General features: G+C 53.4%; 3 protein-coding genes across 3 annotated transcripts in view; 2 read left to right on the forward strand and 1 right to left on the reverse strand.

The window, feature by feature from the left end:
• On the forward strand, nucleotides 1-10,356 carry LOC141988351 (integrin alpha-M-like). The gene is made up of 12 exons (XM_074954136.1): nucleotides 1-319; nucleotides 770-900; nucleotides 1,159-1,304; nucleotides 1,688-1,841; nucleotides 3,453-3,603; nucleotides 5,142-5,206; nucleotides 5,865-5,907; nucleotides 6,347-6,477; nucleotides 6,736-6,881; nucleotides 7,265-7,418; nucleotides 9,030-9,180; nucleotides 10,253-10,356. Exons 2-12 carry the CDS (start codon nucleotides 847-849, stop codon nucleotides 10,354-10,356), a joined length of 1,299 nt encoding a protein of 432 aa, XP_074810237.1. The 5' UTR covers nucleotides 1-319; nucleotides 770-846.
• The window catches only part of LOC141988522 (uncharacterized), a 329,702-nt gene that overhangs the window by 211,454 nt on the left and 104,545 nt on the right, over nucleotides 1-13,703 (reverse strand). The gene's annotated exons all lie outside the window — the stretch shown is intronic.
• Nucleotides 9,075-13,703, forward strand: part of LOC141988532 (integrin alpha-D-like) — a 21,145-nt gene continuing 16,516 nt past the window's right edge. The window contains exons 1-6 of the mRNA XM_074954327.1: nucleotides 9,075-9,180; nucleotides 10,725-10,789; nucleotides 11,530-11,572; nucleotides 12,012-12,142; nucleotides 12,401-12,546; nucleotides 12,930-13,083. Of these exons, the coding sequence (XP_074810428.1) occupies nucleotides 10,745-10,789; nucleotides 11,530-11,572; nucleotides 12,012-12,142; nucleotides 12,401-12,546; nucleotides 12,930-13,083 (519 nt within the window). The 5' untranslated portion in view covers nucleotides 9,075-9,180; nucleotides 10,725-10,744. The remainder of the gene's footprint in view (nucleotides 9,181-10,724; nucleotides 10,790-11,529; nucleotides 11,573-12,011; nucleotides 12,143-12,400; nucleotides 12,547-12,929; nucleotides 13,084-13,703) is intronic.

A 13,703-nucleotide genomic window follows, 5' to 3' on the forward strand; every position in this document is an offset into this window, starting at 1 on the left:
TGCCCCCGTGTGTCTCTCCTGTCTCCTCTCAGAGTTAAGCGCTGGGACCTGGGGTGCCGAGATCCTGTCTGCCCCATGGGGGTCCCTGCCCTGGCAGGGCCTTTCCCTGCGTATCCATGGAGGGAGGGGGGAAGGGATCAGGCCCCAGGCTCTCTTCCCCACCCTCACTGCTCTGTTGAGAGGGGCACCTACTGACCCCCTGCCTTTTCGTGCCCCGTGCTGCACCGGGCCTGTGGGGAGAACATGTACGTCAGTCACTGCTGCTTCCCTCTGCAGCACAGCTTCTGGCAACTCCAGCGCATCCTGGACACGTAGCCAGGTAAGGGGTGACACGGGGGTGTGTATGGGGGGGACTTACACCCTGGGTTCCCAGGTGGGTACAAGGGCCGTGGGGAAGTGGAGGGGAGATGGGTCTAGAGGGGCCCAGGGTCTGATGTGGGTTGGGATACCAGGCTAGGTGGGCCCATTGGTTTGATTCAGGATGTCAGTAGGAACTGGGAGTCAGGACTCCTGAGTTCTGTCCCAGCTCTGGGAGGGGGAGGGGTGTATTTTTTTCATCCCAGTGCATGTCATGGTCTACTCTCAGGACCCCTCCATGGCAGGGACGGGATGATATTGCGACAGAGGGGCCGAGGGGTCTGATCGGGGTGGCCAGCAGGGGGCGGGGTATCCGGTTAGATGCGCCCATTGGTCTGGTCTAGCTCTTTCTGTTGGGTTTCCCATGTTTGTGGAGTTGAGTCAGGACGTATTTCATTCCTGTCCCTCTCAGAGTGCCCCAGACATGTCACAGACATAGCGCTCCTCGTCGACGGCTCGGGCAGCATCGCACCTGTGGACTTTGGAAAAATGAAGACGTTTCTCGCTGAGATCATGAAGCGTTTCCGCAGCACAGACACGCAGGTAATGGGCAGAAGCTGAACCCTGACTACGTACCCTGCCTCTCGCAGTCAGTGCTGACCCCAGTGCCCCAGTGCGGCGCTAGGGGGCGCTGTGCTGCAGAGGGAGCAGTAAAGGATTTTGCATCCAAAACCAGGAAAAAATTCCAACAGAACCACTACGTCCCGACTGCCTCAGCCCTTAACTGAGTCTGATGCCTGCTTTTCTTACCCTCCACCCCTGGGGTTGTTTTTCTCTCTTCTCCCCTGCCTCCCCTTGCAGTTTGCCCTCATGCAGTACTCCAATACATTTCAATTGCACTTCGACTTCATGGAGTACAGGAGAAGTCATGACGCCGATCACCTTGTCTGGAGGATTAAGCAGCTTCAGGGAACGACGTACACGGCCACAGCCATGCGGAAAGTGGTGTAGGTATTGCCTTCCTCCCCGTGCTGACTCCACAGGGAATGGGCTACAAAGACATGCAAGCTAAGGGATAGGGACTCAGGACTCCTCGGTTCTATCCCCAGCTGTGGGAGGGGACTGGGGACTAGTAGGTTAAAGTGGGGTGGGGATGCTGGGAGCCAGGACTTTGGGGTTCGATTGCCAACTCTGAGCCTCTGTTGTGTTGTGACTTTAAGCAAGTCACGTCCCTGCCCTATGCTTCAGTTTCCCCATCAGTAAAATGGGGACATGACGGTGACCTCCTGGTAAAGGACTTTGAGATCTGCAATGCCAAAGCAGTGGACGAGCGTTACGTGTTATTACATATCAATAACCCCTCCATGCATTCCCCACCCCCCTTTTCCAGGCGGGAGCTGTTCACCTCTGGGAGAGGCGCTCGGGATGAGGCCACCAAGGTTCTCATTGTGATCACAGATGGGAATAAATATGGAGACCCGCTTTCTTATTCAGATGCCATCCCCGAGGCTGAGAGAGCTGGGATCGTCCGCTACGCCATCGGGGTGAGCCGTGGCTGTGCGGAGAACTAGTAGGGATCTGAGCCCATGTCCAGGTTCCCACCAGATAAGGGAGAAGAACTGACCCTGGGTTGTAACTGGGTCAACGTGTGACGTTATAGGAGAGCTGGAGCTCCTCTGTTGTTCAGGTTGAGCAGAGCTTTCTAGTTAAAGGTTGGGTTTTCTGACTGCCCTACGATACACGTGCTGACTCAGATTGTCATAAAATGTGGTTTGCCTCATGGGGATGCAGGTTAAGATTAGTGGTCTAAATTTGGGATCATTTGAACAAGGGGTTTCTGAGATATAGCCCCCCCCCTTAAACAGCAAAGTCACCCGGTTCTTATAAAGTCTATTTTGCACCCGCCTGGGGCTCAAACAACAGCTCTGATCCTCCCCAAACTGATCTCAGTCACTTGACGTTTCTCTCTGTTAAACTGCTGAGCCAAAGAGATTGAAATTAGCATCAGCAGCAAGGCGAAGGGCAAGTTTACACGATACACTTAAGTCGAATTAAGTTACCTCGTCACACAGCCACCACAGTAATTAAATCGGTTTTTCGTGTCCACATTACTCTCCTGTCGGCGGTGCGCATCTTCACCGGGGACTTTTTACTGATTTAACTGTCAGTGCGGGGCATTATGGGGCTGAAGCCCCACCACCTTGGGCCAACAGCTGGAGCCTCAGGCTATGTAAGCCACACAGTGCCTATATGGACACTGCATCAACCTAACTACATTGACCTAAAACAACGCCTCTTATGGAAGTAGAGTTATGAAGTTGGTGTAGCGGGTGAGTTTCATGGGTGGGAGCTACATTTTAGTGTAGCCACTTACAGAGTTAGGTCGACGTAAGTCCTACATCAACAAACTCGGGTTTAGAGTCATAGATTCCCAGGCCAGAAGGGACTTTTGCAATGATCTAGTCTGAGCTGCTGTGTAGCACAGGCCAGAGAACTGACCCTAATAATCCCTGTTGGAACCAGAGCAAATCTTTTAGAAAACCAGCCAGTCTTGAGATAAAAATTGCTAGGGATGGAGAATCCACCACGGCCTGTGGTGAGCTGCTCCAATGGTTAATTCCCCTCATGGTTAAACCTGACATCTTCTTTCCAAAAGGAATGGGTGTAAATTCCACTTCCAGCCATTGGATCTTGTTCAACCTTTGTCTGCTGTTTACGTCGGGCCCAGCGACGGGGAGGTGTCTGACTCCACTGCTGAACCGACTGCACACAACCCACCCGGACTAGTGTGGTGGTCCCGGCCCTTCACCCCTTGCCCCGAGGCGTCCCCCGGAGACATTGCCCGCACTCACCCCTCACTATGACCTGGAGGTTGAGTCATGCTGGGCCCCAGAGCGCTGACAATCCCCATGGCAAGGAGACCCCTGTGCCCCGCTGCTGGTTCAACCGACACAACTCGGTGCTGAAATGAGGCAGGCTCCATAACTACAGGCTCCAGCGGCCCCCCACTCACTGGAGGAGCACATGGCGCTGGCTGAGCTGTGCTTCTAGAGGGCCCAGCAGAGTTCGGGGCGGGTGGGTGTTGGTCCAGGGCTGCCGGCTGTGACTGATGCCAATGCCCTGGTCTCCCCTCTACCTCCCTCTACTCCGTGAAGGTCGGCGAGGCCTTCTCCAGTGATACTGCCCAACAGGAGCTCCAGGAGATCGCCTCTGAGCCCACCAACGAGCACGTCTTCCGGGTGGACAATTTCGACACCCTCCAGGGCATCCAGAGCCAGCTGCAGGAGAAGATCTTCACCTGCAAAGGTAACAGAGCTGGGGCAGGGACCGCAGGAGTCCTGGGGCTTTAGAATGGGTTTTCAAGGTCGAGATGGCCAGCATATTGGGCTGCATTAGTAGGAGCATTGGCAGCAGATCAAGGGAACTAATTATTCCCCTCTATTTGGCACTGGTGAGGCCACATCTGGAGTATTGCGTCCAGTTTTGGGCCCCCCACTACAGAAAGGATGTGGGCAAATTGGAAAGAGTCCAGCGGAGGTCAACAAAAATGGTTAGGGGCACATGACTTATGAGGAGAGGCTGAGGGGACTGGGGTTATTTAGTCTGCAGAAGAGAAGAGTGAGGGGGGATTTGATAGCAGCCTTCAACTACCTGAAGGGGGGTTCCAAAGCGGATGGAGCTTGTCTGTTCTCAGTGGTGGCAGATGACAGAACAAGGACCAATGGTCTCAAGTTGCAGTGCGGGAGGTCTAGGTTGGATATTAGGAAACACTCTTTCACTAGGAGAGAGGTGAAGCACTGGAATGGGTTACCTAGGGAGGTGGTGGAATCTCCATGCTTAGAGGTTTGTAAGGCCCGGCTTGACAAATCCCTGGCTGGGATGATTTCGTTGGGTATTGGTCCTGCTTTGAGCAGGGGGTTGGACTAGATGACCTCCTGAGGTCTCTTCCAACCCTAATCTTCTATGATTCTGTGGGACGGGGAGCTGCTGGGAATCCAGAGCTGGGAGTGGTGAGAGCCTATGAGTAGTACGATGGGATATACCTGTACGGGAGCAGTGGGAGTTTCATCAACATACCCAGAACCTCTGGGGACATGAATGATGCTTCCCTCGGTAAGAACAAACCCAAAGATTTCCCCTTACCTATTTAAACAGCCCCTGCTCCTCACCCCAGAGGTGGCTGCCTCTTCGTTCTGGGAAAGGGATCTCTGTGTAGCACTGTTTATGACACCCTGACACCCCAATATTCACCACTGTCATGTAATTAGGATATTTTTTGTACAAAGTATGTCTTGTGAGGGATTATTCTAAAAGTCTTGGTCTGCTAAACATTCATCTCATTGGATTGTATGTGTTATCGTTCTATGTGAAGTTATGAAGTTTGGCTACATATGTGCTACTGAAACGTGTGGCGAGGTTCACAACACCCACAAGCAGCCTTTCAAGTACAACAGTAAGAAGGCCAAAGAGTGTTAATGGCTTATTGAGGAAATGCATATAAGCACATGGATTACCCCAGGAACTGGGTACAATACAAACCTCTCAGAGACAGCACTACACAATGGGAACTATTTGTCCCAGGTCAGAGAAAAAGAGCTTTCCAGTGAGTGGGAAGAAGATATAAAAAGTGGACAATGATATCATGGGGGACATCACTCTCCCTACAACAATACACCTGGAAATATCTGAGGGGCAAGGACTGAACTGTGGGAAGTGCTGGTCCCAGGCTAGAGGGATTGGCTAATGGTTAGAGTTGGGAGTCAGGAATTCTCGGTTCTATCCTCCACTCTGGGACAGGAATGGAGTTTATTTGCTCAGCCTGATGTGCATCTCTCCCCTGTCAGGGTCCCCGGATGCCATGAACATGTCCCTTGGTTTCTCTCTGGCTGCCCAAGGCTCCCAGTTCCTGGTAGGTACCACACCCAGGGGAGATGGGTGCTGGGACTGGGGTCCGACATTTTCTCCCTCATCATTCCAGGGGAAAGCTCCCTCCCCAAACCCCAATACTCATGGATGTTAGTAACTGGTGTCAGTGTGCCTGGAGGAATGGTGCAGAGGTGACAATTGGGTGACATCCCCATGACTACATAACTGTGTGAGGGCTGTTGGTAACTCCTGTAACTGGAGGGGTGGTAGAACGATGCAGTGGGGAATGGTGGTAGCCCCAGGTATCCTCACTTTGGCTAAAGTGATCGCGAGGTGGTGATGTGAGGGATGGAGGCAACTGGCTGATGTTGCCATGGTGACAGTGACTGGACACTGCCATAGCAGGGAGTGTGGTAAGCAGATGATGCCCCCGTGTGTCTCTCCTGTCTCCTCTCAGAGTTAAGTGCTGGGACCTGGGGTGCCGAGATCCTGTCTGCCCCATGGGGGTCCCTGCCCTGGCAGGGCCTTTCCCTGCGTATCCATGGAGGGAGGGGGGAAGGGATCAGGCCCCAGGCTCTCTTCCCCACCCTCACTGCTCTGTTGAGAGGGGCTCCTACTGACCCCCTGCCTTTTCGTGCCCCGTGGTGAACCGGGCCTGTGGGGAGAACATGTACGTCAGTCACTGCTGCTTCCCTCTGCAGCACAGCTTCTGGCAACTCCAGCGCATCCAGGACACCCAGCCAGGTAAGGGGTGACACGGGGGTGTGTATGGGGGGGACTTACACCCTGGGTTCCCAGGTGGGTACAAGGGCCGTGGGGAAGTGGAGGGGAGATGGGTCTAGAGGGGCCCAGGGTCTGATGTGGGTTGGGATACCAGGCTAGGTGGGCCCATTGGTTTGATTCAGGATGTCAGTAGGAACTGGGAGTCAGGACTCCTGAGTTCTGTCCCAGCTCTGGGAGGGGGAGGGGTGTATTTTTTTCATCCCAGTGCATGTCATGGTCTACTCTCAGGACCCCTCCATGGCAGGGACGGGATGATATTGCGACAGAGGGGCCAAGGGGTCTGATCGGGGTGGCCAGCAGGAGGTGGGATATCCGGTTAGATGCGCCCATTGGTCTTTCTGTTGGGTTTCCCATGTTTGTGGAGTTGAGTCAGGACGTACTTCATTCCTGTCCCTCTCAGAGTGCCCCAGACATGTCACAGACATAGCGCTCCTCGTCGACGGCTCGGGCAGCATCGCACCTGTGGACTTTGGAAAAATGAAGACGTTTCTCGCTGAGATCATGAAGCGTTTCCGCAGCACCGACACGCAGGTAATGGGCAGAAGCTGAACCCTGACTACATGCCCTGCCTCTCGCAGTCAGTGCTGACCCCAATGCCCCAGTGCGGCGCTAGGGGGCGCTGTGCTGCAGAGGGAGCAGTAAAGGATTTTGCATCCAAAACCAGGAAAAAATTCCAACAGAACCACTACGTCCCGACTGCCTCAGCCCTTAACTGAGTCTGATGCCTGCTTTTCTTACCCTCCACCCCTGGGGTTGTTTTTCTCTCTTCTCCCCTGCCTCCCCTTGCAGTTCGCCCTCATGCAGTACTCCAATAAATTTGAATTGCACTTCGACTTCATGCAGTACAGGAGAAGTCATGACCCCGATCACCTTGTCTCGAGGATTGAGCAGCTTCAGGGAACGACGTACACGGCCACAGCCATGCGGAAAGTGGTGTAGGTATTGCCTTCCTCCCCGTGCTGACTCCACAGGGAATGGGCTACAAGGACATGCAAGCTAAGGGATAGGGACTCAGGACTCCTCGGTTCTATCCCCAGCTGTGGGAGGGGACTGGGGACTAGTAGGTTAAAGTGGGGTGGGGATGCTGGGAGCCAGGACTTTGGGGTTCGATTGCCAACTCTGAGCCTCTGTTGTGTTGTGACTTTAAGCAAGTCACGTCCCTGCCCTATGCTTCAGTTTCCCCATCAGTAAAATGGGGACATGACGGTGACCTCCTGGTAAAGGACTTTGAGATCTGCAATGCCAAAGCAGTGGACGAGCGTTACGTGTTATTACATATCAATAACCCCTCCATGCATTCCCCACCCCCCTTTTCCAGGCGGGAGCTGTTCACCTCTGGGAGAGGCGCTCGGGATGAGGCCACCAAGGTTCTCATTGTGATCACAGATGGGAATAAATTCGGAGACCCGCTTTCTTATTCAGATGCCATCCCCGAGGCTGAGAGAGCTGGGATCGTCCGCTACGCCATCGGGGTGAGCCGTGGCTGTGCGGAGAACTAGTAGGGATCTGAGCCCATGTCCAGGTTCCCACCAGATAAGGGAGAAGAACTGACCCTGGGTTGTAACTGGGTCAACGTGTGACGTTATAGGAGAGCTGGAGCTCCTCTGTTGTTCAGGTTGAGCAGAGCTTTCTAGTTAAAGGTTGGGTTTTCTGACTGCCCTACGATACACGTGCTGACTCAGATTGTCATAAAATGTGGTTTGCCTCATGGGGATGCAGGTTAAGATTAGTGGTCTAAATTTGGGATCATTTGAACAAGGGGTTTCTGAGATATAGCCCCCCCCCTTAAACAGCAAAGTCACCCGGTTCTTATAAAGTCTATTTTGCACCCGCCTGGGGCTCAAACAACAGCTCTGATCCTCCCCAAACGGATCTCAGTCACTTGACATTTCTCTCTGTTAAACTGCTGAGCCAAAGAGATTGAAATGGGCATCAGCAGCAAGGCGAAGGGCAAGTTTACACGATACACTTAAGTCGAATTAAGTTACCTCGTCACACAGCCACCGCAGTAATTAAATCGGTTTTTCGTGTCCACATTACTCTCCTGTCGGCGTTGCGCATCTTCACCGGGGACTTTTTACTGATTTAACTGTCAGTGCGGGGCATTATGGGGCTGAAGCCCCACCGCCTGGGGCCAACAGCTGGAGCCTCAGGCTATGTAAGCCACACAGTGCCTATATGGACACTGCATCAACCTAACTACATTGACCTAAAACAACGCCTCTTGTGGAAGTAGAGTTATGAAGTTGGTGTAGCGGGTGAGTTTCATGGGTGGGAGCTACATTTTAGTGTAGCCACTTACAGAGTTAGGTCGACGTAAGTCCTACATCAACAAACTCGGGTTTAGAGTCATAGATTCCCAGGCCAGAAGGGACTTTTGCAATGATCTAGTCTGAGCTGCTGTGTAGCACAGGCCAGAGAACTGACCCCAATAATCCCTGTTGGAACCAGAGCAAATCTTTTAGAAAACCAGCCAGTCTTGAGATAAAAATTTCTAGGGATGGAGAATCCACCACGGCCTGTGGTGAGCTGCTCCAATGGTTAATTCCCCTCATGGTTAAACCTGACACCTTCTTTCCAAAAGGAATGGGAGTAAATTCCACTTCCAGCCATTGGATCTTGTTCAACCTTTGTCTGCTGTTTACGTCGGGCCCAGCGACGGGGAGGTGTCTGACTCCACTGCTGAACCGACTGCACACAACCCACCCGGACTAGTGTGGTGGTCCCAGCCCTTCACCCCTTGCCCCGAGGCGTCCCCCGGAGACATTGCCCGCACTCACCCCTCACTATGCCCTGGAGGTTGAGTCATGCTGGGCCCCAGAGCGCTGACAATCCCCATGGCAAGGAGACCCCTGTGCCCCGCTGCTGGTTCAACCGACACAACTCGGTGCTGAAATGAGGCAGGCTCCATAACTCCAGGCTCCAGCGGCCCCCCACTCACTGGAGGAGCACATGGCGCTGGCTGAGCTGTGCCTCTAGAGGGCCTAGCAGAGTTCGGGGCGGGTGGGTGTTGGTCCAGGGCTGCCGGCTGTGACTGATGCCAATGCCCCGGTCTCCCCTGTACCTCCCTCTACTCCGTGAAGGTCGGCGAGGCCTTCTCCAGTGATACTGCCCAACAGGAGCTCCAGGAGATCGCCTCTGAGCCCACCAACGAGCACGTTTTCCGGGTGGACAATTTCGACACCCTCCAGGGCATCCAGAGCCAGCTGCAGGAGAAGATCTTCACCTGCAAAGGTAACAGAGCTGGGGCAGGGGCCGCAGGAGCCCTGGGGCTTTAGAATGGGTTCTCAAGGTCGAGATGGCCAGCATATTGGGCTGCATTAGTAGGAGCATTGGCAGCAGATCGAGGGAACTAATTATTCCCCTCTATTTGGCACTGGTGAGGCCACATCTGGAGTATTGCGTCCAGTTTTGGGCCCCCCACTACTGAAAGGATGTGGGCAAATTGGAAAGAGTCCAGCGGAGGTCAACAAAAATGGTTAGGGGCACATGACTTATGAGGAGAGGCTGAGGGGACTGGGGTTATTTAGTCTGCAGAAGAGAAGAGTGAGGGGGGATTTGATAGCAGCCTTCAACTACCTGAAGGGGGGTTCCAAAGCGGATGGAGCTTGTCTGTTCTCAGTGGTGGCAGATGACAGAACAAGGACCAATGGTCTCAAGTTGCAGTGCGGGAGGTCTAGGTTGGATATTAGGAAACACTCTTTCACTAGGAGAGAGGTGAAGCACTGGAATGGGTTACCTAGGGAGGTGGTGGAATCTCCATGCTTAGAGGTTTGTAAGGCCCGGCTTGACAAATCCCTGGCTGGGATGATTTCGTTGGGTATTGGTCCTGCTTTGAGCAGGGGGTTGGACTAGATGACCTCCTGAGGTCTCTTCCAACCCTAATCTTCTATGATTCTGTGGGACGGGGAGCTGCTGGGAATCCAGAGCTGGGAGTGGTGAGAGCCTATGAGTAGTACGATGGGATATACCTGTACGGGAGCAGTGGGTAGCTGAGTTTCATCAACATACCCAGAACCTCTGGGGACATGAATGATGCTTCCCTCGGTAAGAACAAACCCAAAGATTTCCCCTTACCTATTTAAACAGCCCCTGCTCCTCACCCCAGAGGTGGCTGCCTCTTCGTTCTGGGAAAGGGATCTCTGTGTAGCACTGTTTATGACACCCTGACACCCCAATATTCACCACTGTCATGTAATTAGGATATTTTTTGTACAAAGTATGTCTTGTGAGGGATTATTCTAAAAGTCTTGGTCTGCTAAACATTCATCTCATTGGATTGTATGTGTTATCGTTCTATGTGAAGTTATGGAATTTGGCTACATATGTGCTACTGAAACGTGTGGCAAGGTTCACAACACCCACAAGCAGCCTTTCAAGTACAACAGTAAGAAGGCCAAAGAGTGTTAATGGCTTATTGAGGAAATGCATATAAGCACATGGATTACCCCAGGAACTGGGTACAATACAAACCTCTCAGAGACAGCACTACACAATGGGAACTGTTTGTCCCAGGTCAGAGAAAAAGAGCTTTCCAGTGAGTGGGAAGAAGATATAAAAAGTGGACAATGATATCATGGGGGACATCACTCTCCCTACAACATTACACCTGGAAATATCTGAGGGGCAAGGACTGAACTGTGGGAAGTGCTGGTCCCAGGCTAGAGGGATTGGCTAGTGGTTAGAGTTGGGAGTCAGGAATTCTCGGTTCTATCCTCCACTCTGGGACAGGAATGGAGTTTATTTGCTCAGCCTGATGTGCATCTCTCCCCTGTCAGGGTCCCCGGATGCCAAGAACATGTCCCTTGGTTTCTCTCTGGCTGCCCAAGGCTCCCAGTTCCTGGTAGGTACCACACCCAGGGGAGATGGGTGCTGGGACTGGGGTCCGACATTTTCTCCCTCATCATTCCAGGGGAAAGCTCCCTCCCCAAACCCCAATACTCATGGATGTTAGTAATTGGGCCGTGTCAGTGTGCCTGGAGGAATGGTGCAGAGGTGACAATTGGGTGACGTCCCCATGACTATATAACTGTGTGAGGGCTGTTGGTAACTCCTGTAACTGGAGGGGTGGTAGCCCCAGGTATCCTCACTTTGGCTGAAGTGATCGCGAGGTGGTGATGTGAGGGATGGAGGCAACTGGCTGATGTTGCCATGGTGACAGTGACTGTGTGCTGAGGTAGCAGGAAATGTTGTAACTGGGTTGCCGCCATGGCGATAGTGACTGTGCATGGACATAGCAGGGAGCACGGCAAGCCATGGCAACAGTGACTGGACACTGCTATAGCAGGGAGTGTGGTAAGCAGATGATGCCCCCGTGTGTCTCTCCTGTCTCCTCTCAGAGTTAAGTGCTGGGACCTGGGGTGCCGAGATCCTGTCTGCCCCATGGGGGTCCCTGCCCTGGCAGGGCCTTTCCCTGCGTATCCATGGAGGGAGGGGGGAAGGGATCAGGCCCCAGGCTCTCTTCCCCACCCTCACTGCTCTGTTGAGAGGGGCACCTACTGACCCCCTGCCTTTTCGTGCCCCATGCTGCACCGGGCCTGTGGGGAGAACATGTACGTCAGTCACTGCTGCTTCCCTCTGCAGCACAGCTTCTGGCAACTCCAGCGCATCCTGGACACCCAGCCAGGTAAGGGGTGACACGGGGGTGTGTATGGGGGGGACTTACACCCTGGGTTCCCAGGTGGGTACAAGGGCCGTGGGGAAGTGGAGGGGAGATGGGTCTAGAGGGGCCCAGGGTCTGATGTGGGTTGGGATACCAGGCTAGGTGGGCCCATTGGTTTGATTCAGGATGTCAGTAGGAGCTGGGAGTCAGGACTCCTGAGTTCTGTCCCAGCTCTGGGAGGGGGAGGGGTGTATTTTTTTCATCCCAGTGCATGTCATGGTCTACTCTCAGGACCCCTCCATGGCAGGGACGGGATGATATTGCGACAGAGGGGCCAAGGGGTCTGATCGGGGTGGCCAGCAGGGGGTGGGTTATCCGGTTAGATGCGCCCATTGGTCTTTCTGTTGGGTTTCCCATGTTTGTGGAGTTGAGTCAGGACGTACTTCATTCCTGTCCCTCTCAGAGTGCCCCAGACATGTCACAGACATAGCGCTCCTCGTCGACGGCTCGGGCAGCATCGCACCTGTGGACTTTGGAAAAATGAAGACGTTTCTCGCTGAGATCATGAAGCGTTTCCGCAGCACCGACACGCAGGTAATGGGCAGAAGCTGAACCCTGACTACATGCCCTGCCTCTCGCAGTCAGTGCTGACCCCAATGCCCCAGTGCGGCGCTAGGGGGCGCTGTGCTGCAGGGGGAGCAGTAAAGGATTTTGCATCCAAAACCAGGAAAAAATTCCAACAGAACCACTACGTCCCGACTGCCTCAGCCCTTAACTGAGTCTGATGCCTGCTTTTCTTACCCTCCACCCCTGGGGTTGTTTTTCTCTCTTCTCCCCTGCCTCCCCTTGCAGTTCGCCCTCATGCAGTACTCCAGTAAATTTGAATTGCACTTCGACTTCATGCAGTACAGGAGAAGTCATGACCCCGATCACCTTGTCTCGAGGATTGAGCAGCTTCAGGGAACGACGTACACGGCCACAGCCATCCAGAAAGTGGTGTAGGTATTGCCTTCCTCCCCGTGCTGACTCCACAGGGAATGGGCTACAAGGACATGCAAGCTAAGGGATAGGGACTCAGGACTCCTCGGTTCTATCCCCAGCTGTGGGAGGGGACTGGGGACTAGTAGGTTAAAGTGGGGTGGGGATGCTGGGAGCCAGGACTTTGGGGTTCGATTGCCAACTCTGAGCCTCTGTTGTGTTGTGACTTTAAGCAAGTCACGTCCCTGCCCTATGCTTCAGTTTCCCCATCAATAAAATGGGGACATGACGGTGACCTCCTGGTAAAGGACTTTGAGATCTGCAATGCCAAAGCAGTGGACGAGCATTACGTGTTATTACATATCAATAACCCCTCCATGCATTCCCCACCCCCCTTTTCCAGGCGGGAGCTGTTCACCTCTGGGAGAGGCGCTCGGGATGAGGCCACCAAGGTTCTCATTGTGATCACAGATGGGCAGAAATACGGAGACCCGCTTTCTTATTCAGATGCCATCCCCGAGGCTGAGAGAGCTGGGATCGTCCGCTACGCCATCGGGGTGAGCCGTGGCTGTGCGGAGAACTAGTAGGGATCTGAGCCCATGTCCAGGTTCCCACCAGATAAGGGAGAAGAACTGACCCTGGGTTGTAACTGGGTCAACGTGTGACGTTATAGGAGAGCTGGAGCTCCTCTGTTGTTCAGGTTGAGCAGAGCTTTCTAGTTAAAGGTTGGGTTTTCTGACTGCCCTACGATACACGTGCTGACTCAGATTGTCATAAAATGTGGTTTGCCTCATGGGGATGCAGGTTAAGATTAGTGGTCTAAATTTGGGATCATTTGAACAAGGGGTTTCTGAGATATAGCCCCCCCCCTTAAACAGCAAAGTCACCCGGTTCTTATAAAGTCTATTTTGCACCCGCCTGGGGCTCAAACAACAGCTCTGATCCTCCCCAAACGGATCTCAGTCACTTGACATTTCTCTCTGTTAAACTGCTGAGCCAAAGAGATTGAAATGGGCATCAGCAGCAAGGCGAAGGGCAAGTTTACACGATACACTTAAGTCGAATTAAGTTACCTCGTCACACAGCCACCGCAGTAATTAAATCGGTTTTTCGTGTCCACATTACTCTCCTGTCGGCGTTGCGCATCTTCACCGGGGACTTTTTACTGATTTAACTG

Source organism: Natator depressus, chromosome 6 (assembly GCF_965152275.1).
Source record: "Natator depressus isolate rNatDep1 chromosome 6, rNatDep2.hap1, whole genome shotgun sequence".
Taxonomy (NCBI): Eukaryota; Metazoa; Chordata; order Testudines; family Cheloniidae; genus Natator; species Natator depressus.

Coding starts and splice junctions, on each gene's coding strand:
- LOC141988351 (XM_074954136.1), top strand. CDS start 847: ATGAAGACGTTTCTCGCTGAGATCATGAAGCGTTTCCGCAGCACAGAC. Junction 5,207..5,864: donor CCCAAGGCTCCCAGTTCCTG/GTAGGTACCACA, acceptor TTCCCTCTGCAG/CACAGCTTCTGGCAACTCCA. Junction 5,908..6,346: donor CATCCAGGACACCCAGCCAG/GTAAGGGGTGAC, acceptor TGTCCCTCTCAG/AGTGCCCCAGACATGTCACA.